The sequence below is a fragment of the Filicampus tigris genome, chromosome 3 (assembly GCF_054856515.1).
Source record: "Filicampus tigris isolate MCC_2025a chromosome 3, RoL_Ftig_1.0, whole genome shotgun sequence".
In the NCBI taxonomy this organism is placed as follows: Eukaryota; Metazoa; Chordata; class Actinopteri; order Syngnathiformes; family Syngnathidae; genus Filicampus; species Filicampus tigris.
Window position 1 is genome coordinate 21,377,028 of NC_141219.1, and position 25,027 is coordinate 21,402,054.

General features: G+C 41.2%; 1 protein-coding gene across 6 annotated transcripts; it reads left to right on the forward strand.

Moving 5' to 3' along the window:
- Positions 1-342: 342 nt before the first annotated feature.
- Positions 343-23,093, forward strand: LOC147150261 (uncharacterized). Of its 6 annotated transcripts, none has more exons than XM_086026159.1 (10): positions 343-534; positions 5,478-5,852; positions 7,444-7,563; positions 12,337-12,393; positions 16,117-16,263; positions 17,350-17,517; positions 17,901-18,029; positions 18,360-18,702; positions 19,716-20,433; positions 21,415-23,093. In XM_086026159.1, the coding sequence occupies exons 1-10, from the start codon at positions 420-422 to the stop codon at positions 21,451-21,453; spliced, it is 2,211 nt and encodes a 736-aa protein (XP_085882285.1). In that variant the 5' UTR covers positions 343-419; the 3' UTR covers positions 21,454-23,093. The 6 variants fall into 6 exon arrangements, with proteins under 6 accessions (XP_085882285.1, XP_085882286.1, XP_085882287.1 ...); XM_086026160.1 differs by having other exon boundaries at positions 21,418-23,093; XM_086026161.1 differs by lacking the exon at positions 21,415-23,093 and adding an exon at positions 21,106-21,153.
- Positions 23,094-25,027: the final 1,934 nt, after the last annotated feature.

The window sequence follows — 25,027 nt, forward strand, 5'->3', positions numbered from 1 at the left end:
GTTTTGCCTCACTCACAAGCACACAAGCATGATGCTCTCCGACTAGTGTGCGGAATGTCATACGATTAGTGGAATTCAGTAGTGGAGCCGTAAAACAATTGTTCTAGAAGTGCACTAGTCTGATTTGTCTATAGTGGCAACAAAGAACGTACTAGTGCACGGCTTTAAGATGGATTTTAAGGATATTGGACAAAAATGCTCCTACGGCTGTTTGTAAGATGCTGTTGTAGTTCCTTGTACTTTTATTCTGAAAAAAATAATTAGTAACAGGAATCTCGTCGGTAGTCCTCTTGTTGTGAAAATCTTTCCTGGGGAAGTGCGTTTTAATAGGTAGCTTGACGCGTGGTGTCCCGTTATTTGGCACCGCGCAGCGCACCGACGTCGGAAGATTGTGAGAGTGAAACAAGTTGACATCAAGGATGACACGAGAGAGAATGGAGCGCAACATCCACTTGGATAAAATGAAATTCACTTATAGCATATGGAACATATTTTTTATACCGAAGTGGTGGATCGTGATCGCTTGTTTGGCAGGTAGGTGGAAAGAAAGAGCAGGTTCTGACTGTAAGTGCTCGTTGTACAGTTGGTTCACTGCTTATAGAGCGACGGATGCAGTTTTAATGAGATTACTCAGACGGTTTTCCCTAAATGTAAGGTCGACTCTGATGATAATATTTCAAATTGTCCGTATGTCTGTGTGTGCACATATTTTCTTTAGCTTTTTTTCTCTCTCCCCGAGCTCAGTGATTTGAAAGTCAAGTGGAGCACTTTCAAAAAGGTTTTTCCTTTATGGCCTGCCACTTCTGTAGTTGACTGTTAAAACTAAATCATGGGTGAATAATCCGAGTGGGGGGCGTGGGTGGTGGGGTTGTGGGTTTTTAAAAGAGCTGACTGACTACAGACAGGTTTACATGTATGGTTCCGGGGCTCCGTAACTTTGGGAGTTGCTGAGGGGAAGCTTAGGGAAAGGACTCTGTAGAAGTAAAGATACTTGTGTCAAAAAAGACTTAAAGTTTCACTTAGTAAAAGTAAATAAAACTTCTCTACAAAAGCAATAAATAAATAAATAAAAATCCACTGTCAATTATTAACAATGGGACACCGCATTTGTTATTATTTCTTCCATTTTGTCCATGCCGTTTACTGTACAAGCCTTCCAAAATCTTTTGCTGAAATCACTTCACCAACCCCAAATTGAAAATGCTAAGTGGAGTGTGAAAAGGCCTTAAGGAAGGCATAGACACAGGCAGGTCCAAAATCCGTCCCGGGGGCCAAATGCGGCCCGTGTTAAAATTTCTACCTCCTGCCTCTGACATAAAATTAATAATGACTGGCCCATCAGTAGTGTTCACCAAAGTACAAAATACACAAGTAAATTATTATTTTTTTAAAAAGCAGTTTTATATTTCACCACCAGATGGCAGCAGACCTATGGCTGCCCTCGGGTGCTTTCGGGAATACGCTCTGAACGCGCTCTGCCTTACCGAACACACTACTCTCAAAGTCGTGTTAGGTGTCAGAGTGAAGACCTTGCTGCATGACCTTTGTGTGGCCCTTTCCAGCCCATTTCTAAAATTGAGACTGTAGTGAAGAAAAACAAAATTGACAGAGAGGGCAGTTGCTTCCGGGAAAAGTGGAAATTTTCACATTTTCTCACTGGAATACAAAACAACTGTGTCTGCCGAGTTCGCTAAGAGACTGTGGCTGTTTTCTCACCAAATCTGGCCCTCTTTGCAACAGGTTTGGACACCCCTGGCATAGACTGTCCAGATTTTGAATGTAGGCAATAAAAATAAAAAGTCATCTGAAAAATAAAAAACTACAAATACTTGATACTATGCTGGCTTCTACACAGACACTTACGGTATACTGTAGTTGAAATATTTTATGATTCCAGTCAAAACTGCAATATTTATGCCACACCCTTGCAACATTCTTCGTGCCTCTTCTAATATCGCAATAGGAACACCCCACCGCCCCCACCCACCTCCTTCTGCTTATATGTTCTCTCCAGGGGGGATTTTGTTCTAAAAAAGTAATAACGCGTGGGTTGCTCTAGCGGTTGCTTGATCCTGAGAGAATCAGTCCTCTGTCTTTGTTGCGGTGCTTCCTAGAAGTAAAGTGAAAGCTCTTCCAGTAGGATTTATACTTCAGTTTTGTTTGATCCTAAAACATGTATTTCATTCTAAAATGCCACTAAGGTAGTCGAAGAAGGGGGCGGAAACACAGCTGTTTTCAGGGATGTTCTATTGTCATATTTCACAGTACAACAATGTAGCTTAGCGGTGATGTATTGTCACTGGGATGGTACCCTCCAAGGTACTTCTTTTGTACACTTGACTTTTATAGTCTGGGATCCTTGGGCACAGTATAAACTGTTGCCTTGGCGTCCAGTACAGAAAGAATACCAGCTATCAACCTCTGATTTGTATGACTTTGCAAACTATTTCTCCCTTAGAGAATGGAAAATAACATAATCAAGAGTTCCTCTCATCAAAAATGATTAATTTTACCAATATATTTTTGAAAAGAATACAAAAACAGACATTTTTAAAGTAACATGTTAAGATTATTGGGCATACAAGTGTAAAAAAAAAAAAAGCCTTGCTGTATGCATTTGTGGCGGCACGGTGGTCGACTGGTTAGCACGTACGCCTCACAGTTCAGAGGTCGTGGGTTCGATCCCGGCTCCGGCCTCCCTGTGTGGAGTTTGCATGTTCTCCCCGTGCCTGCGTGGGTTTCCTCCGGGTACTCCGGTTTCCTCCCACATTCCAAAAACATGCATGGTAAGTTGATTGGACTGTCTAAATTGCCCCTAGGTGTGATTGTGAGTGCGAATGTCTGTCTCTGTGTGCCCTGCGATTGGCTGGCAACCAATTCAGGGTGTCCCCCGCCTACTGCCCAAAGACAGCTGGGATAGGCTCCAGCACGCCCCGCGACCCTTGTGAGGAGAAGCGGTATGGATAATGAATGAATGAATGAATGAATGTATGCATTTGCACACCTAACATACTTTTCATGTAAAACTTGACCTGTTTTGACTTTTTACTACTACTATAAAAATACCCCCAAAATGTCATTCTTTCACCTTGAAATGTAATGATTTTTCTAAAATCGACCCAAGAATACACCAAATGAAAATATTCTTTTGTACAGGTTCTACAAGTTTGTGTACACTGAGACTGTTCCAGGTCAAATTTGGCCCTTTGTGTGTTGAAGGAATTTTTTGTAATGGTGGAAGTCTTGAAATTGTGAAACCGTTCATGCCATGGTCAACATGGTCTTTTAAGAGTCATGGGGAAATCTTGAAATAGTAAAAGTGTCCATGTCGTGTATCATATCATATCATATATTTTAATGGAACAGTGCTCAAGGGGGGACTTGGAAACATTCATGAGGACTGTCTGTATTATCACCACATTTGCACTGGTTCCCGTAGAGACATTCACCTGTCGGTCTTTGAAGGGCCATAAGTGGAATTAAACAGGATAAGAATGATCATACATAGTAAATATAAGGAACGACCTTGGAGCGTAAGACACTAAAAAAACACCACAAAATCAGGAAAAAATTATAGTAATGCAGTGTGGTATGATGACGTGAATTTGCTCCAGTGTGAATTAAGTTAACCCGATGTGAGTGCAGGCCAGTGGAAGTCAGGAAGGGAGGGTTAACCATGTTGAAGCAAGTGCCTGCATGCCGCAAAGCACCTGATCACTAGACTTCATGTTTTCACAGATGTGCGTGGGTGTGGATGTGTGGGGGTGGCATATTTCTTTCACATGGTGCTCCTTGGGGTCAATGTTGCTCCTGAACTGCTGGGTTCAAGCTCCTGGTCATCATGTGACTCCAGCGCCCGCAGCTTCACAGGCTCGAAAACAACAACAGGGCTGACCAAGTTACAACTCAGCCTTGGTTTTTATCACATCAAACTGCACATTTGCTAGAGGTGTTTTGTTTTGTTTTGTATTCCTCCAGCTTTTAGACTCAACATCTCATTTTCTGTGGTTGTCTATGGAAAACCAAAGGGCACATACAGTTTATTCCATATCCTTGATATCTACATATCTTAAGGCCCCTGTACTGGTGTCCTCCGTGTCCTCATTTGTATGCCAACTTTGGCATATACCAGTAGACCAACTTACCAGTGAGGAAAATTCTCACTGGTTGAGAAATGCGTGGTACTACCCAACTAGTTGCAGTATGGAATTTTACTAGTTTACATCTAGCATTTCACTAGTAGTAGTAGCGCACAGACGTCAACTAGCACATAGTTTTGCCTCACAAGTAACATGCAGTTTTGCTACTCATATGCTAAAGTTGTCCCACTAGTGTGCAGAAATGTCATACAGCAGTTGAAAAAAGATCTCCATTTATGATTGATGTAGTCGGCCGTGCATGTGACGTGCGTAATTGGAGACCGCCTCGCATCCACGACTGAAATCGGCAGTGCATGTGCTGAGTGAGTGGAATAGAAAATGCCTTCGATCCGCTGGAACGTCTTGCAGTGCGCAACTCGGTCCACCAAATTCACAAACATGCTAAACTAGACTTGCCCCGGCATGAGAATGGACATTGTTTTTTTTATGCCGAGCGCAGTCTACTTTCTGTGACCAAAATATCAGGCGCGTCGGGGGCTCGGCTGCTCCGTACGCTGTAATGCCCAGTGAGGCGCATCGTGGTCCCAAACACGCGAGACGTGCCTCGTTTTTATGCTGAGCGCACTGATAAAGTGCGCCTACGAAATGCCTACGAAAATAGGGTCTTTGTCTTGACTAGTAGGACAACTACATGTTACTACTGCCACTAGTTGAGAACTGTGTTTTACTAGTACTACTACTTAAGTTGAAATTGTACTCAATGTTCAATTATAGCTATTCTCTGTCTTTAGTAGTACTAGTAGCGCACAGATGTCAACTTGTTCACAGTTTTGTCTGACTAGTATTAGGTATGCCAAAATTGTTCTACTAGTGTACAGAAAGTAGTGGAAATGTTTTTACATTAACCAAGATTTTTCTAGTGAGTAATGAACTGACTGAGCTGCATTAGCACCACCACTAAGCCCAACTTTTGTCATGTTTCATACACTGATAGCTTCATGGCTGCTACTAGTAACACCAAAATGCCCACTATTAGTTTTGCCTCACTAGTAACATGTAGCTGTCCTACTAGTATGCCAAAGATGTCCTATTAGTGTGCAGAAATGTTATTCAGCAGTGGAAGGCAGTAGTATGACATAGTTGCTTTACTTGTGTGCCCTAATCATTCAGTAGTGCGCTGAACTGTCTGACAAGTTAATAGAAAGATCAGACTAATACATGGACAAATCCATGCACACGTAGGACATTGAATAAGCGCTCGAATGGTTTTCCATAAGTCTCGTCACTGCACATTTACTGTTATCACTTGAGTATGTTTAAGACTGGCCGGACCGTGTTCTGTACAGAAAAGTCAACCTTGCTGTTGTCCTCCCACAGGTTTCCTCCCGCATCAGTGCTGCGGAATTCACGTGCTAGTACGAGATGAGAAGAAGTATGCCGTGTTGTTCCAGTCGGTGGTGTTGCCGTGCCAGTTCAACAGCGTGTCCACCCAGACGCCGATAGTGCAGTGGGTCTACAAGTCGTACTGCCGAGACCGCACGCGGGATTCCTTCAGCTTTTCCCACAGCCTGAGCGGAGGGCTGGTGGGAGGAGCCGGACTGATGGGAGGGGGAGGTCACGAGAACGGGAAGAAGGAAAGCTACCTGGACTGCGCCGACAGCAGCCGCACGGTGCGAACTGTGGCCTCTGTCTCTGGATCCTCCGTCACGCTGTCAGAGTACTACAAGAACAGAGAAGTTTCCATCATCAACAGTGAGGACAACGCGCAAACACACTCACACGCACGTTTTCCCACATCACACTCATACTGTGAAAACATGGAGTTAGACCACTCTTTTTCGCAGTGGTGCAATTAAAAACCTGCTGCTAAACGGCTGTTTTGTACAAAACAACGCAAGAAGTGGGTCAAATTGACCCAATTTGTGGATTGGTCCAATTTTGACCCAAAATTGTGTTATTTTTAACCCAACTGTTTTTAGAGTGTGTGTAGAAGGAGCATTGCCCATGGTAAGTGGTGCATGTCAGTTCCGCTCCGCCTGCTTCCTTGGCAAACAGGAAAAGAAAATCAAGAATACAACCCATTTCCTGGCCGTTGTTTTTATGTCTGATCTCTTACAATAGAGGTAGCAGCCTTGCATTGTCCTATGTGGATAGTTCTCCAGCCAAAATACACTAGACATGAGGTGCACGTATGGAAAGCAGTTTGAACATTTATTTTCTTCTTGTCCATGTACGAGTAGAATGTCTTACTGGTAACACTTTCCCCCTGCTGTATGAAATTTCTGTTCACCATTAGGACGACTTAGGCGTAGTCGTATGACAACTACATGTTACTTGTGGACTAGTTATCTGCACACTATTGCTACTAATAATGACTATGCATGCCGTCAATATTCAGGTTAAGGTCAAAATTCAGATTTCTGAGTCATTCGGAAAAACGGGTTTTTCATCACATCAGGGAAGGAGGCAGAGATCAAGATTCCAAAAAATATATATATTTTGCACAAAGTAGCAACCAAAAAAAAAAAAAAAATCACTTCACTCAGAGATAAGGGAATCTATCGTCAACTCAAGAAAACAAAGTAGCAACTGAAAATCACCTTGCTCAGGGTAATACTCGTCGTAACTAAAAAAGAATAACTAGATCACTGGGCGTTGGTGACTCTAAAGACTGGAACACGTGGCAGGAAGGAAAGGCCGGAAGCGTAGCAAGACACAGTGTTGAGGTCAAGGAATCTTCCAGCTCAGAAGCAAGGGGAGAAGCTGGCTAAATAGGCTAGCATCTAATTAGCCTGATGTGGTCCACCTCCTGCCACACTTCAGCACTGCAGAGAGGGAGGGGCGCGGAGAAGAAAGGGGAGAAGCAGGAGTTCGCACAGCAACACACTAAGGGCAAAAACAGAACCATGACCATTTTCTGCACACTAGTTGGACAAATTTGGCATGCACATAGGACAATTACAGTATATGCTACTAGTGAGGCAAAACTACTCATAGTACTCACAATTTGGTGCTACTATAGGTGCACTAATGCATGATACATGCCTGTTACTAGTGTAGCACATTAGATTACTATTATGGTTGAATTGCATTCCTATACTGGCAAACAAAAACATTACAAGCAAGAAACAGTCATCCTACTAGTGCACTAAATTGTCTTTCTAGAGAAGACAAAGAGCGTAGTAGTACAGGGACCGTAAACCGGATCAATAAATGCGCTAAACAGCTTTCCATCTGTACTCTACTTGTACAATGCTTAACTATTTTTCAGCAATGTCAGCTTGAAAAAAGTAGCAACTGTTCAATGATTATTCATTACATTTTCACTATTTGTGTTTTGTAGAGGCAGACCTACGCATGGCAGAGGTGCAGTGGGGGGACAGCGGCGTGTATACATGCAAAGTGGTTATAGCTGATGATGTGGTGGGACAGAATGAAGCGTCTGTTGAGCTGCTGGTTTTGGGTAAGGTGCTAATACTTTCTGAAAACGGGCTTCACTCCACTTAGAAATCCAACTGCCAGACTTGGATGTTTTACTGTGTCCCATTGCCTCTTGTTGTACAACTATCTTAAGCATCTCTTCGGTAGGAATCCCATCACACACTAATTAACCTCCTGTTTAAGTAGAACTATTGACAAGCCTGCTCCTGTAAGACACAAATGCTGGAGCACAAATTGACAGTGTTGCATAATGTGGCATTCATAAGTGGTCCTATTCATCACCAAGAGAACAATAGAACCTCATTAATAAGCTGCTTTATAACATGCGGTGGTATTTCTCAACTCACGGCCCGTCGTCATAGCAACTGACTCACTTATTTGGTTTTATCACACGTTGGGGCCTTGTTCAATTTGCAACTCTTGATATGAATCAGTCCAATAAATAAGTAATTAAAAATGTAGTTTTCAGGGGTTTCAATTGGCCAAAAGCAGAGATGGGAAATTCAGTTCCATGAATTAAAAACCCTGCCACAGTTTGGCTTTAGCCACAGATGCTTCTACTCAACTGGCAGGTAAAACGAGCTCCCTGAGTAGGGGCACCTGTGGCTAAAGCCAAACTGTGGCGGGGTTTTTACTTTTTGGACCTGGATTTCCCATCTCTGGCAAAAGTGGTTAGATTGAGCAAAAATCTTTCATTTGAGGTCTACAGTATAGCATTCAACTATTCATATATTAAGGACTTACATAGAGAAGAGTGTTGTAAACAACCCTGTCAGATTTGAATGAATAAAAAAAAAATCACCAAGTGTATAGAATGAGGCTTCAAAATCATGAAAAATCAAGCTTGTATCTCCACTCTCGAACGCTGCACGCCAAAATGCGCACTGCTCTCCTGTCAACTGTCAATCAAATACCACAGCTACGAGCTAGAAAATGGATGCTACATTGTCTAGAATCTTTCTTATATCTTCACATAACAACATGCTTGAGCTGCGAAATTAGATCCGCTTAAAGCTTTCAATAACTGGGATGGATTCCACCAGGTCATTGTGGGGATTTTCTTTGGCGTGACAACGAGGCGCTCTAATGCGGGCATGCCAGCCCAAAGCCTCGGTCTACATTCTGGCTGTCACGTTAGACTTTTTTTTCCCCATCCTCTCTTCTGCCTTCTCTCTGTAACGTGTGCACTCACGGCCTACAACAAGGCACTCTAAAGCTGACACTCCATCCTGGAGTCCCTGTCTACATGTTGCAACGGGGCGCTCTAAAGCGGCCACGTCAGCATATTAGCTAACTACACATAGATGTTTTGCTGGATAACCACTGATGCAAATGAAGGCGCTCAAATTCCTACAGAATATAAAGGGGGAGGGGTGACTCATGCTGCACTCCAAAGTGCGTCTGGCGCCGCCACTTAAGCCAACCCCCCCCCCCAAAAAAAAATCATAATAACGGAAATGATGAAAAACAGTTCAACACTATATCTCCATAACTGAGTTCTACACATTTCTCAGTCTTTGTATGCTTTCAGAGATTATCTTTAAACATGGATAATATGTTTAGAAGCAAATCTCTGACTTCACTTTACAGGGTCTTTAACATTGTTCCACTTTTGTACATGTGTGTCGTGTGTGAGCGTCTGTGAATACTGTAGTTCTATTGTGTGTTGCTTGTTGCACTTTACAGTGACAGTGTACTCAATTTATGTGCAATTCCAAGTGTTACTATAGCAACAGTTGAGAGCCTTGGTCCTCTCATTCGTTCTGAGTCTGAACCTTTTGGTCTGTCTGGCACTTGAGGACTTATGTGTATGCTCAAAAACACACATCAGCAACTCACTGGTATTTAGTTGAAAACTTTACTTGAATAACACCACATGTTGAGTTGCAGATCATAACAGGCTAGAATCACGCCACAGATGAATACACGTGACAAGATTTCCCTGACTAGACCTAAATATGGAAATCAGGAAAACAGCGAGCTAAAACGTATCTCCTTGTCTCAGTGTCACGGGCAGGGCATGTGTGGCGCTTCTGTTTCCATAGCAACTGTTGGGGCCTCTGTGGACGGTTTAGAGGTTTCTTTGTTTTATGAGCAAATGGCTTCACTGGCAATAATATGGGGATTATTTCATGACACAGAGGAGGTATTGGTCATATAGTGTAAGACAATAGATGGAGGGTGCCACCATGTCAGCCAGCTAATGTTGCTCACTGTGAACCTTTATGTATTCATGGAAATCAAATCAGTCAAAATGTAATGTAAAACAACAACTGCTAGTGTAGTTTACAAATGCTATGCGTATTGGTGAATATTCATAAACAGCTAACGGATGAAGAAACAGTATGAAAAGACAACGCAACGGACCCGCGTTATTCGCAGGAAAAAAAGGACTGAGCCAGCCAAATAACTGTCATTATAAGTGCATTGAAATTGTATTATGTATTTTTTTGTAAATATATGATATGTCCAGGGACTTCAGAATTAGTACTGATGGCTCATGTAATTCAAGCAAAATTTGCAAACGTGACTGTTTGTTTTGCTATTCCGTTTTTAAATCCTTCCTCACAGGGCCAGAGTGCTGGCCCGTCACAATATAGTCTTTTGTAATACATTTCAAGTAATTATAATTATTTATTCATATTAATTCAGCATGAAGCTGGCAATCGTGCTTTTACAGTTCATCCGTCAATCTGCGCTTGCACGTGTTAGTGTACAAATATCGGCTTCCATTCTGCAAGCAGCATATTTGAAATGATGTAAAGTTGAGTCATCTGACACCTATTTGCATTGGAATTCCACACTAGCAGATTGGTGTTGGAAAAGCAAATTTAAGATAACTTAGATACAGTAGATTTCCGCACCTTTTGTCCGTCTGTTCCCCAACATTCTTAGTGTTTTTTGTTTGTATGTTTGTTTGTTTGTTTCCAAAACCAGCAAAAACGACTTTAGCATCCCTGAAAGATGCTGACTGAGGTATGGCCACTGTCAGCTGAAACCTAGCCAAGCATCAGTACTACACAAACAGTACAGTTTTACCGGTGTTATCACTCTAACTTTGCAGCTTTGTCGCTTTTCCTTCTACTTCAGCTGCTCACAAGAACCAACAAAACACACTGGTTTGATGACATTTCAAATCTGGCGAGCCTTACACAGGATGGAGATAGAACAGGATGTCAAATGAGTACCTTAAAACAAATATAGATACAATATTTACATATTATATATATTTATGTATACACTACTCAGAAGAAGGTTGAAGATGGTCAAATTAAGTTCACCTGTAAAGATTATATGCCATTTTAGTGTCATCCTGAAATTTCAAACTAAAGGCAAATTTCTCTTATTTTTGTGAGTGGTGTAATTGAAGGTGTTACACTAATATGGCGCACAATGATAAAATAACTACTAGGAACACTTCAGAGACTCTTCCTGAATTGATAAATGGAGTGCTCCAGCCAAGACTGCAAAGTTTCAGAATGTTTCCACACAGCCTGTTTGTACGCTGACTGCCACCTATGATATTGGCGACTCTGCATGTCATAGTGTCCACTGCAGCTGTCATCACAGAACTTATTTTCACAAGTCAAATGATCAATCTGCTTTGATTGCATTTTGATTTCATCCATTTTGAAATGAGAGTGGAATGGTGCATGCTGATCCTCTTTCACTGCCTGTCTGATACACTCACACTCTTAATTTCTATCTGTACACTCCAGCCACATTATTTGCACCCGTAAACCCTGATGTGATCCAATGCATAAGATGCCTTTACGTAATGGTCATTTTTATGAAGAGTAAAAAAGTTAAGCACACAGTAAATTTTCGTCCTGTAATTCCGGATTATCTCTCACACACAGTACTCTCATACACACAAGTGAAGATTGCGCTCACACTGTTTTCGCTCTCATACTTTAGTGATGCGCTCACACACACACACACACACACACACACATTACTGAAATCCTTTCAGACATCAAACGGAAATGCGTAGTTGTCGCTGGTGGTGTAGTGGTACACTCACCTGACAGGACAGCATGGGACCGGTTCCCGCTCAGTGACGGCGTGAATATGTGTTCAAATAAAATAAAATAATAACACAAATATAATAAATAATCATATAAGAAATATAATAAATAATCAAAACAATCAAAGATATGTTTCCTAACTGTTGACCGCTTGTATTGGATCCCAAGGGCTTGTACGGGTCTACCTAATAAAGTGGCAGGTGATTGTGTTCAAGTGCTTATATTTCTCGTTGTCTTAAAGCGGAAGTCAACGCAAACGTATTTTTATCAAGAATATGTTCCCAGCAGGCCCACTAGTTGAAACACAACATTCTGATTAATTTGGCGTCTGTGGAATATAAGTTAGGCAGCAAAATGCACTCGTTTTTAGCCATTTCTGGGGGCGGCCATTTTGTCTTCTGTTGACTGAAAATGACATCACAACTGCTCACAACGACCAATCACGGCAGACCTATTATCTGAATCTGAGTCGTGATTGGTCGTTGTGAGCAGTTGTGATGTCATTTTCAGTCGACAGAAGACAAAATGGCCGCCCCCAGAGATGGCTAAAAACGAGTGGATAACACTTATTCCACAAACGCAATATTTATCAGAATGCCTTCTTTCAACTAGTGGGCTTGCAACATATGCTTGAGAAAAATATGTTTGCGTTGACTTCCGCTTTAATGCATGCTGCTGCACCAATAACTTGCTTTGATGCAGTATTCTTGGTTACAACCACTCATTTCTTTTCCTCTCTTCTTCACCTGTGCTCTGTCTCTCACCAGGTTTCTCAGGCGTGCCTGAAGATCTGCTTCCTGACTTTGAATTGAAGATTATGCCAGGTAGGGGCATAATGTACCACCTTCACCTGCTTCCTTTCACTCTCACTAACACTAACTGTGCACTAACTGTATATCCGTGCTTACATTTGCTGAGCAAACAACTGTGTTTGGTAGACATGTGTCACAGATGGCTTGCATTGACCGCTCGTTTGTGATGACACGACAGGCTGGAGTCAATCTAGAGCTATCTCTATCGATTATTTTTACAATTCATTATTCCGTCGATTATTCCATCAATCCATCGAATAATTGCTCAAATGTTATATTGCATTTAAGTATACAGTATTACAAAACCATTATTTTCCCCAATTACCGTTTGTTAACCAGTTATTGTTGTTTATTTGGTATTGTTTAGTTATTTTAAAAAACAGCTCAATAACAATTAAACAATCTCATATGTGAGGGATTGATGATGTGCTAATCAACCTTTGTGAAACTGATTCAGTTACTGGTTCAGTCATTGTTTTTCAAAGTACAAACTGTTAGCAAACGTCTAATTTTGATTAAACACACGAGATCAGTCTGCTTTTATGGAGGACTACAGAAATCAGAATAATAAATATTGAGAGGATATTAACAATCCTAAATCAAACAATAGCTCTAAAAGATGGCTCGATTATTAAAATAGTTGTTGATTAATTTGATATGATTAGTTGTCAATCGATTAATTTTGACACCTCTAATTCAATCCGGTGGTCTACACTGGAGTTACAATGACAGAAATGAGATTGTTTTCATGATTTTATTCAGTGCAATTGCATATATGCAAAATCCCTTTGAAGAAAATGTACCCTGCATGAATGATCTTGTTTCACATTGGTAGCACTTTACAAGAAGAAATATTGAGAAATTAAAACCTTTTAAACCCGAATGACATTTTTATTTTTTTTGTGACTTTTTTGTCTTATTGTGGTGTATTTATTGTTAATAAATTATGCAAAAGTGTGAACATTTCTTGTATATATTCAGAAGGTTTCCAGTAAATTTCCATGGGAAGTGTTTTGGAAATATGCCAAATTGGAAATTATCCATGGGTGTTGAGTGTTATGTTTGTAACGGTATTGTGCTTATTTGTCAGAGGGCTGTCGCTGACAGATGACGTCAACATTGGTTTAGAGGCGGGAGTGTGTGCGCCCTATATGTTCTCTCTGTACTTGGCTCTCGTGAAGAGCAGTTTGTGTGTGTTGCTGAATAAAGTACGCCACTTAGCTAAAGGGAGAAGTCGTCTGCATTATCAGAATTTCATCAATGGGTATTATGGGAATTAACTGGGAACTGATGGTCATAGAAAGTTATCATATTTAAGCATAAATATAAACATTCCCTTTTGTCATAAATGCTTGAAAAATAGATAGCTATCCTTGCCCACATGCAAGAGTATTACAGAGCCTTATTTGTATATGTGTGTGTTTTCTTGTTGTTGTTGTTATTTTTACTTCACCGGTAATTATGAAGGTGTGTGTGAATGAGTGAATGTGAGCCATCTGTTTAGCGGTTTGGGCCCCGCAATGGTGTGGATAAAGCCCTATAAGCACTATATAAGTACATTCCATTTAGTTTTTTTTTTTTTTTTTGCGTTCTTGGCTTTTGGTACCCAGCTCCCAGATGAGCTGTGTTGGAAAACAGCTATTATGGCCATTTTAGGTGTATTTATGTTTGTGGCTTGAATGCTATCTTATTGTTTGAAACGCCCCAGTACAAGCGTAGCAATCTACAGGGAGGGACTTTTGTTTATGTGACAGTAAGTTCCCCTTCCATATTTAATCATCACAGAGTGTGCTGTTTGTGGACCATTTGTATAGATGCGGCTGACAAAATGGCATGGAGTTATTGGGTCACGCAGAATGGTTACTGGAAGCTTATCTTTGGAGTGGCTGTGTGTGGTAATGTTTTTTAATGAGATCCCATTACAAGCGGATTTGTTGAAACAGCAGCGGGAACTGTTCCTTTCCTTCCTGTAGCTAAATCAGGTTTCCTCTCCGTGTATGTGTGTGTTTAAAGAGATATTGTTGTCCTTGATTTGACATAGTTAGAATGTCCTTATCAGCCTCCTCCTTCCCTTTCTCTCTCCACTCCAGAGACATTATGACGACATGGAGTTTATCTGCTTGCTGAATGAAGGTGTAATCAACAGCACTCACTACTCCCAAACATTTTTTTGTATTAAAAGTATAGTAATGTAATATCTTCGTTTTGAAAATCTTTTCTTAATTGTTGTTTATCAGATGAAAATAATGGGCCCTGTTTTAATGCTCAGCACAAGTCTAGCACAAAGCACGGTCTAATTGTGTGCGTGGGAGTTTTATTTGTTTTGGTATTTTCCTAGATTTTGCACAGGTAGAATTGGGCGTAATAGGGAGTTTGCACCGTTGTGGGATGGAAAGTAGCCGAGTCCCGGCCAATTGTCGCGGCATACCTCATTTGCATTGAAATCAGGGCAGTCAGAGCCACATTTGGCCCGAGTACTCATGCTTGACATTGTGGAAGCAGAAATAGACTTGCCGGGGTCCGTGCATGACTTTGGTGCATACAAAGTGTGTTTGTACAGGTAAACTGCAAGATCTCCCCTTGCAGATGATGTAGTCAGCTGTGCATGTGATGTGGGCAATTGGAAAAAAAATTTCGGGATGCTATTAAAATATTTTTAAGATGATGAATATTTGAAGATGATTCCAATATACTTCAGTGAATTTATTTCTACGTTGATTCAGACGGATTGTATCACGCTGTTGTCATATTAAAGAATGAAATCCGATGGCAACCACCACACACGTCCGCAGAGCGATGAATCTGCCTGCCTGCACCTCAATCAAGTACACCAAAATTGCGTTACCCCACCTGCACCAGACATGGTTTTACTGAATCTAAAATGTAGTCTTTTTGTCAGCAGATTTGCAGATGCACTGGGGTTTGTGTAATGGAAAACGCCTTCTGTCCCCAGAATGCCATGTGACGCGCAGCGTGGCCTCCCAAATTCACCAACCCGCTAAACGAGATGTTCCCTGGCACGAAAATTAAGATTCCCCTATTTTTGGACTGTCTACTTTCTGTGACCGAATTATCAGGTGCGTCGGGGGCGAGGCAGCTCCACGCGCTGGATCACCCAGAGAATCGGATGTATACAAATATTATTTGCATTATTTATTTGCTGCTCACACGGTGGTAATGGTGGTAAAAATCTTAAAACTGTGAAAATTGTTTAAAGATTGAAATGTGTGTATTTTTGATGAGACAGTGGTTACAGTTTTCAAGAGGGAGCTTGAAACAGTCCCGAGAACTGTCTGTGGGTTCCATTAGAAATATTTACCTATTGGTCTTTGAAGGGTAATGGGGCAATCTCTAAACATTGAATGAGTAAAACAGCAAGAATAATACATACATACATACATACATAAATAGGACCTCACATTATTTGATAGTAGATGAATTAATCCAGAAATGACAAACATAAACATGACACCTCACTCTTCTCTGAAACAGCCATTTATCATATCAGAGAGGGTATGAATACATTTTGTTATTCACATTTTTATATTGACCATTATTCTGAGGATATTAGGGTTAGCGTAAAAATAGTATAGAACATATTGTACTACTGGTACATGGAAAATGAATATTAGTAAGGGTTAGTGAAACTAAAAGGCCTCCATTAAATGCACCTCTTATTAGAACATCCCTGTGTTGGTCTGTGCTTATTTCCTTGTTGATTGTGTGCTCCTTCAGAATGGGTGTTTGTGGCAGCCGTGGCACTGGGCAGCGTGTTATTCCTTCTGTTGGTTGGCGTGTGCTGGTGTCAGTGTTGTCCCCACTCTTGCTGCTGCTACGTAAGCTGCTGCTGCTGCCCGGACACATGCTGCTGCCCCAAGCATTGTGAGTACAGTACAAACACAAGGAGAATACAACAATATGAAAATCCATTCCAGCAGTTATTCATTATCCTTGGTATCCAATTTAAGGTCCATGTACTAGTACAATCTATATCCTGGATAGTGAGACAATTCATCACAATAATACAATGACTAGAGTGCATTAGTAGAACAACTGGGTTTTGATAGTAATTTTTTTTCCCCTACCAGTGCCTCTTTTGGCCTACTAGGATTGAATTAAGCCATGTAACACTACAAGGCCTAACTACCGGTAATAGGCATGTGTCACACACTAGTAGCCTCCTCGACCCTACTAGTAGCACCTACTAGTAGTTTTGCCTCATTAATTACTCCACTAGTACTATTACGTCCTCAAAGTTGTTCTACTAGTGTGCAAAAATGTCAATAAAGTAGCCGAAGACAGTACTGGGGGAAAAAAAACAAGTTATTAAAACACAGTGCATCCTTGTCATACTTCTAGTGGGCCGTATCCTCTTATTAGTGATTACAAAAATGGTGCATTTGATATCCAGAGTAAGATTCATGTACTAGTCTGCTCTTTGTCCTCACTAGTAGGACGACTTTGGCATACTAGTAGGACAACTACTGATGTAAATAGTGAGGCAAAACCGAGCACAAGTTGACCAATGCATCCAATGAGTACTCCTAGTGACATTATCAAATTCTACTACCGGGTAGTTAATATGTAGTGCTCCACGAGTAGTACTAGTAACGCACAGTTTTTGTCCCAGAATGCAAAGCTTTCTTACTCATGTGCAGAAATGTCAACTGTAGTGAAAGGCACTATTACTATTGCACTGAATTGCCTTACTAGTGAGAGCAAAGAGCATACTAGTACGTGGATCTTAAGATGGAGATTAAGGATATTGATTAAATGAAACTAGACATTATCGTTCTACTAGTGTGCTCGAGCCTTCTACTACCACCTGAATTATGCTACCAGTGAGGACAAAGAGTGTACAATTACATGGACATTAAGTTGGATATCAAGTATATTGATTCGATGCTCAAAAGGCTTTTCACAGAGCGCACCAACTCCAACTACTCACGTTCTTTGTTGGTATTCTAGTGTACGAAGCAGGTAAGGGTATAAAGGCGGGCGCCTCCACCCTGCAGACACCTGCATACCCGCCATACTTTGTTTCTGGCGTCCCAGCAATGGTGCCCATTGCTCCGCCTTCCCTGGTGGAAAAGCTGTCATCCGTCCCTCCTTCAGATGGTAGTCTACTTACAGCTGGTAAGTCATAACTCACTTCTAATAGCTGGGTATAGTATTATTGAAATTACACTACATTACTCACTAAAAGGTAGGGATATTGAAGTTTCACATGATGACTGTAAAATGCAGGGAGCCATTACAGATGAATTTAATTTGACCTTGAACATGTGCATTCCAACGTTTCGATATGGTCCATTTAAATTCACCTGTGAAGGTTATAGTGCATTTTAGGTTCAACTTGAAATTTCAAAACCAAAAACTCCATATCCCTAACTTCTGAGTAGTATGATGTCATCCTAATTCGACCAGATCTGTAGTAATAAAGAAAAGCAAACGCAACATTCATCCAGAAAAACAATCAAAAAGCTCCCAGTGCTGATGGGTCCAGTGTTTATGTCCAGTTCCGATGCATGCAGTAGGAGCTCCCTACCGCTTGCCCTCACCTCAGGACCAGGATTCTCTCAGGGTTCTGCAGTATGTAGAGAACCAACTGGCTCACTTCCACCCTGCCAGGTCCACCAGTAACCAGTGTAAGCTTCAGAAACCCGTCCTGTGGCTTCAACTGTCCATGTGCAATCAAGAGATTCTTTAGCACGCTCATGTATTCCTCCAACACCGCATGCTGGAATACTCATCTTATTGTTACTTATTAGCGTTGTCTTTGCATGTTTGTCTGGATTCAACAATTCTGCCTTTTCGGTAGTTCTGAGATCCAAACTTGCATGTCTGCTTCGCTGGCAGAATGCTTTTAGCATCTCTCATAATTTCTCTCTGTTTCCATCTATTAAATCCAATGTCATTCTAAAATGCGCTTTTGTAGTTATGCTAATTGATCCATCCATTCCTTTGTACCAATCCAGCCTGTGGCATATCCGAGCTGAGTTCCCTCCATGAGGCAGAAACCGCTTTTCGCCACACATTCCGTAACGTCCAAAAGAAAGCACTTCCTCCCATCCCGGATCACGATCCTCAACCTGAACCCAGACGATACCAGGACACCCGCAGCCCGGAGCCGCAACGCTTCCGTGACAACCCCTCTTCGCCCCAGCGTTATCGCGAGGACCTTGAGTCAGAGCCCCGTCAATGTGCAGACTCCCACCTGCCACACCGCTACAGTGATGACCCTCCTTCCGCTTCCCAGTCTCGCAGGCACATACGTGATGCTCGGCAACAGAACCACAGTGAGGAGAACCGTCACAACCGGTATGGCCAAGCAAACCTGCATCTTATACACTTCCCAAAATCAGTTAGGGATATTGGGCTTTTGGGTGAAATTTGGGTGAAAATGTGAATTTCTGAGTAATTGATGCCACCACAACAAGGTTTGCAACTACCTATAGATGACACAAGATGGCAGCAAAGCCATTCTTATCTATTCTATCTGCCAAACTGTTGTTTGCTGTGAAGTGATTTAAAGGGAGAAATCAACCAATTGAGCTTACATCCCACGTGAGTGAACATATTTTTTTCAAGAATATGTTCCCAGCAGGCACACTAGTTGAAACACAGCATTCTGATTAATACTGTGTTTGTGGAATATGAGATAAGTAGTAAAACCCACCCGTTTTTAGCCATCTCAGGGGGCGTCCATTTTGTCATTTTTGTCGACTGAAAATGACATCACAACTGCTCAGGGCTCAGGTAACGACCAATCACTGCTCAGTTTCAGAAAACAGGTCAGCCGTGATTGGTCGTTACCTGAGCACTGAGTGGCTGTGATGTAATTTTTAGTCGACAGAAGTGACAAAATGGCCGCCCCTGAGATATCTAAAAATGGGCGGATTAACTCTTATTTCACAAACGCGATATTTATCAGAATGATCTGTTTCAACTAGTGGGCTTGCATAGAACATATTCTTGAAAAAAAATATGTTTGAGTTGACTTCCACTTTAAGTTTAGTTCACTGCTGCCATTTCGCATTTGTATCTCAAGTTTTTGCTTTGAAGTGAAAGCAAAAAAATCCGCTGAATGTTGGTATCTAAAAAAACGTCCCCCCCAAATTCAGATTACTCGTATCTCAAGGCAGAACTGTAGTTAATTGTCCCCTGAGGGTACCAAAGCAATATTTTTATATTAGACACGGCTTTGACCTGTGCATAAAATCAGTGAACAGGTAGGTTTTTCAGCAAATGACAGGATAGATTCCCCAAAGAAATACCTTCAATGTCCTAACCTTCTTTTTCTGTCCTGTCTTCTGTCCTCTTATACTTTGCAGGTGGAACCCTCGATCGGAACATCTGGAAAGAAAGACCTACCAAACTGCGGGACGGACCGGCTCGCTGGAAGAGTTTGCTGCCACTTACAAGCAAAGGGGACGCAGACAACCAGAAAGGAGGGACGATGATGAGCCAGAGCTTCGGGAGTTCAATCCATGTCCTTTGTACCGGCGTATTCCACCGCAGCACCACTACGAGGATCGCAATGAGCTCGGAGACTGCAGTGACCACGAAGACCGACCCAGAAGAAAGAAGAAAAACGGACATGACATAAGTCCACTTCCATCCCCCATAAAGAGGCGGGGCACCTGGGGCAATGAGCGCCCTGTCTCGCCCCCTCCCCTTGTGAGTCCACCATCAACTTCTTCTCAAGAGAAAGACTACGACAGTGCATTCCTGAACAGCCTGTTGGAACGTAAAGCGAAGTTACGAGGAGTCAACCATGGGAAGAGCGGCGCCCGGGGAGAGGACGATTCAGACACACCCTCAAAAGGAAGCTCGAAAAAGAGCAGCGGGGAGGCCGGCCGGCACTCTAGCAGGTCACCTAGCAACAGGCCTGAAGCTGATTCACTGGCGCCTTACTCGGACACAGAACGAAACAGGAATGAAAGGCCCTCTCCACGGCCTGTCCTCCCAGCATGCACTCGCCCTCCACAACCTCCAGCTCCTTCCCCGCTGAGTCGGCGAGGGGAGAACAGAGACAAGGCTCGCAAAGTGGTGAGTTAGATTTGGTTGGGAGTCTTGGGACGGATGCCGATGCTGCTAACTGTCAGATCAGTAGAGAAGACACTCAAAAGTTCCATGTTCCAGATCCACCCACAATAGGTGGACATCTGCGATATAGAGAGAGCATATATGTTGTTTTAAATACTTTTACTCTTCCCAGACACTTTGAACACATTCAAATGTATTAAAACACACTTTTTAAAGTATTGCCAAGGACCTATTCTCACTCTCTTGTCAAGAAAAGGGAGAGTATCCTATAAAAGCACTTTGAGGAAATCAAAAGAACCGCTAGCTTGCACAGTTCTCCAAATAAGAAGCAAAGTCTACTTGCGTTGATATGTTTGTCACTCCCATTGAAGTTTACTGTAAAACTGTCACATAAAACAAAAGGCAATTGAGCGATGTATATTCAAACACCTAAATGTTCAAGTAAACCATCTAATTTTGTCTCTTGCTTAATGCGAAATGCCATAGAAAAGCTAACGTACATTAGCATATTTACAACGGTGTAAGCCTTCAAGCAACTGCTACTGAAACACAAACAGAGCAGCAACACACATACAACAGCATACAGCAATACTCATGTCTTTCTGTCTGTGGGAAGAAAGACTTTTACTGAAGATTAGAAAACACTGCTCTACATTAAACTTTTTACCTTTACAGGTCAGGTTCGCATGCTACCCGAATGAAAACTAGGTAGAATTTTCTGCTCTGATCCAAAACCCCCTACCCAAACCCGCTAACGTCTCCCCCTGACAATATTGGGCAAAACTCTCTTCAACATCACAGCTGCTTCTCAAAATGGTATATTTATCAGAGTTTTAGTGGCTTGGAATGGTAAAGACTGAAGTTGAAGTGTAGTTTGTCCCAGTTTCTGCTTCACCACTATAACCCTGTGTGCTCTAACCTGGGAACGTCTCTTTTCATCCAGATATGTTCATGTAAACTCACTTGTACTGTTTTCATCCTCAGCAGGGGACTCTTCTGAGCCGGGATTCCCTCATCGTGTGATTGGCTAAAAGAGCCTCAGCGCTTGGAAGGGGTGGACCGTACGACCATGCGATTCAGTGGGAGCTACAGTACGTACGTGTGAGCTGATAAAAGACTCACTGTAACTGGTACCCTTGAATGGAGACATAGATGACATGCATTTAAACTAAATTGCTGATGTCATCGGTGCTTCGTTTGTATTACCAGTCGCCAAGCATATGTCTCAGCTGGACTATTGTGGGCTTGGTGTATGACCTGGAAAGTCCCTGCAGGACCACCCCACTGACCTTCCTTCTTTTCAAGGAAGTGAAAGCTTTATGCCTCCGGCACAATGATCACATTCATTTCTGCTTGATGAGACAACGACTTTAAAAAGAGTGGAGAGTGTGTATGTGATGGTAACAGTATGCTAACTAGCAATAACAGACATTAAAAACATTAAAAACAACGTTTTAGTTTTTTTTTTCAAATCTGTACAGTACAGATGGTAGGCTACAATATTTAAAAAAAACAAGAATTAATGTCACATCAACATACTTCCTTAGCATCAGTTATGGTGAATATTTCTGTGACATCTAATTTTGAATTTAAATTTCTAACAATGAGGGTTTTTTTCTACCATCAAACAAAAACATTTTCGAGTAATAAAAGAATAGAGATTTTAAAAAATCTGTTTTAAATTCAGCCTTTTAAATTCAAACTCAAACCAAAAAAAACACCACACGGTTTAACTGATTTAATTTAGTTTGTTTTTACAATCAAAAGAAAAAAGGCCAGTGTTACAAATTCTCAAAAACTCACTGGCACAAAAATACCACAGGACATACAGTATGCCCCCTGATTTGGATTGTTTTTGTTTATTTTTTTACATTGATTTTTTTTCTTTTATGGTACAAATAATTCACTTTTAGTTTTTTGTGGTATTTCTTTATGGAATCTGTGTTAGAATTTGTGTGTGTGTGGGGGGTGGGTGGGGGCTTGAAAGTTGATGGTAAAAAGAAAAAAATCTCAAATTCTCACTCAGGTGGCAAAAAAATACTGCACGCTCTAACACTTAATTTATTACCAACTAAACAATTGAGTGTTAAACATTCAAACTCAAATGGGTAACAGAGGGTATGTTCCACACTAAAACAAAATCGGTGAATAGTGAATATGTGGGGGAACACAGTATCACCAAATGTGGAAATCTGTATTAATTTAACCTGTAAATTATAAGGTCTATAACGCTCTAGAAGTAAGACAAATAGATATAGAGCTGAATTAACCCTACCAAATAATGTGTTACCTTCACCCCAAGCCGCTATTGAACTTCTTTATTTTCTCACACTCACACTCACACTCTCAAAACAACAGAGGAAACACAAACTAGTTGACCAATCAGGTCCGTTTAGGAGCTTGTTCTCCCTCCAAAGGCATGCAAGGTCATGGCAACACGGAGAAACAATGCTGTCTGTTTTTAAATCCACATGCATTAACGTGAATCTAAAAAGGGTTTGGACTAAAACTGCTGACTCGTCTCTGACACAACATGATCCAAATTTTATTTGCCATGTACAGTGTAATTCATTTGTTTAAGTCCCTGTTAATGAAACAGTAACCTGTATGGATTCTCTGTGTAAGTACAGCTTCATTTCCCATTAAAAGCTGTGAAAATGGGATTCTTGCGTGTTTCCTTTGTTTTGTAAAACAGTAACAAGACAGAAGGTGTCATTTTAAGAATACAGTATATAGTCCCAATAGGTACCCAGTATTTATGCGCATGTACATAAGAAAAATGATATTTCGATAGCATTACTGTAACTGAGGCAAGTTCTCGTAAGAGCTGGTGGTGCAATGGACAATATGTGGTCATTTGAATAAGAATTCTTTGTTTGACTAATTCAGGTTAACCCAATTTTGCTTCTAGAGTTAGTAAATGTCATCTTGTTAATTATGGAATACCATTTGAGCATCTATTCCATATCTCTGTTAATCTTAAGGTCCATGCATTTGTACGCTCATTGTTGTCACTAGAAAAACAAATCAGCGCACTAGTAGAACAAATGTGACTTGTAAGATTTTTTTCCACTATTGCCTGATTTATGCACACTAGTTGGACAAATTGGTATACAGCACTTGTACAACTACATGATAATGGTGAGGCAAAACTGTGCACTGGTGCGCATCGGTACTGTTTATCATCTCATAGACGTACTAGTAGGACGCAGTTGTCAACTTCTGTCAAGAGTTTTGTCCCACTAGTTGACCTACTACTGCATTAAAATCATCCTACTAATGAGGAAAAAAAACATATCAGCACATGAACATTAACATGAATATCAAGGATAATTTTCATTTATAATTCAGTGCACTAGCACAATATCGAATAGATGCGCAAACAGCCATTTGAACATTTATTCACGTGAATATCTAGCTTAAAGCGGAGGTTAAGCCAAACATTTTTTTCAAGGATATATTCTACGCAGGCCCAGTAGTTGAAACACAGCATTCTGATTAATATTGTGTTTGTGGAATATGAGTTAAGCAGCAAAATCCACCCATTTTAAGCCATCTCAGGCGGCAGCCATTTTGTCACTTCTGTCGACTGAAAATGACATCACGGATGCTCAGGGCTCAGATAACAACCAATCATGGCTCAGCTTCAGAAAACAGGTGAGCTGTACTTGGTCGTTACCTGAGCAAATGTGATGTCATTTTCAGTTGACAGAAGTGACAAAATGGCCGCCCCCAGAGACAGCTAAAAATGGGTGGATTAACTCTTTTTCCACAAACGCAATTTTTATCAGAATGCTTTGTTTCAACTAGTGGAGAATATATTCTTGAAAAAAATATGTTTTGGTTGACTTTCCCTACAAGTTAAAGTCAGCCAGCTGTTCTCTTAGTGGACCCTGGTGTGCTGAATTGTCTCACTAGTCAGGACAAAGAGCATACTAGTAAATGGACCTTAAGATAGATAAGGAAATTCAGTAAATGCGCTAACAGTCAACAGGTTAAAGTTCACACTTTCTTGGACACTTATGGGGAAACACAAACTAAAGTAGCAGTCAAATGTCAATTTTGATAATATATAGATGTAACCTTGTACAATGTCAGAATATCATTTGTTGAATGAGATGACCTTTTTTTTTGCCAAGTTTTTGCCAAGTAACTAATGCCAAGTATGAGTCATTTCTTTGTCTATTGTTGCAGTGACAGGCTGCCATTCTTCAATACACAGCTGGAGTAAAACTCACGCAGCAGTTCTGCCCGCTCATCTTAGAATATCTTTGGAAAGCCATTTCAGCAATTATTTGATATCCTTGAGCCATGTACTACTCCTGTGAATCACAGATAATCTAGTGTGTATTAAATCAAAGAAAATGGTGGTACAGGAGAGAATCATGAAACTGAAACTAATATATGCCATGAATGTGTTTATTTTTAGAGGGACAGTGGTAGCAGTGTTCAAAAGGGAGCTTGAAACCGTCCCAATAACTCTTTGTGTTTCCACCATATTTGCACAAGTTGCTGCAGAAACATGCACCTGTTGGTCTTTGAATGGTCATGGGGGAGTCTCGAAACAGTGAAAGAGCAAAACAGTATAAGAATGATT

Excerpts from the sequence above, each read along its gene's own strand:
- LOC147150261 (XM_086026159.1), top strand. The coding sequence starts at position 420 with ATGACACGAGAGAGAATGGAGCGCAACATCCACTTGGATAAAATGAAA. Across the intron at positions 5,853-7,443 it reads AGAAGTTTCCATCATCAACA|AGGCAGACCTACGCATGGCA; the intron begins GTGAGGACAACG and ends TGTGTTTTGTAG. Across the intron at positions 12,394-16,116 it reads TGAATTGAAGATTATGCCAG|AATGGGTGTTTGTGGCAGCC; the intron begins GTAGGGGCATAA and ends GTGCTCCTTCAG.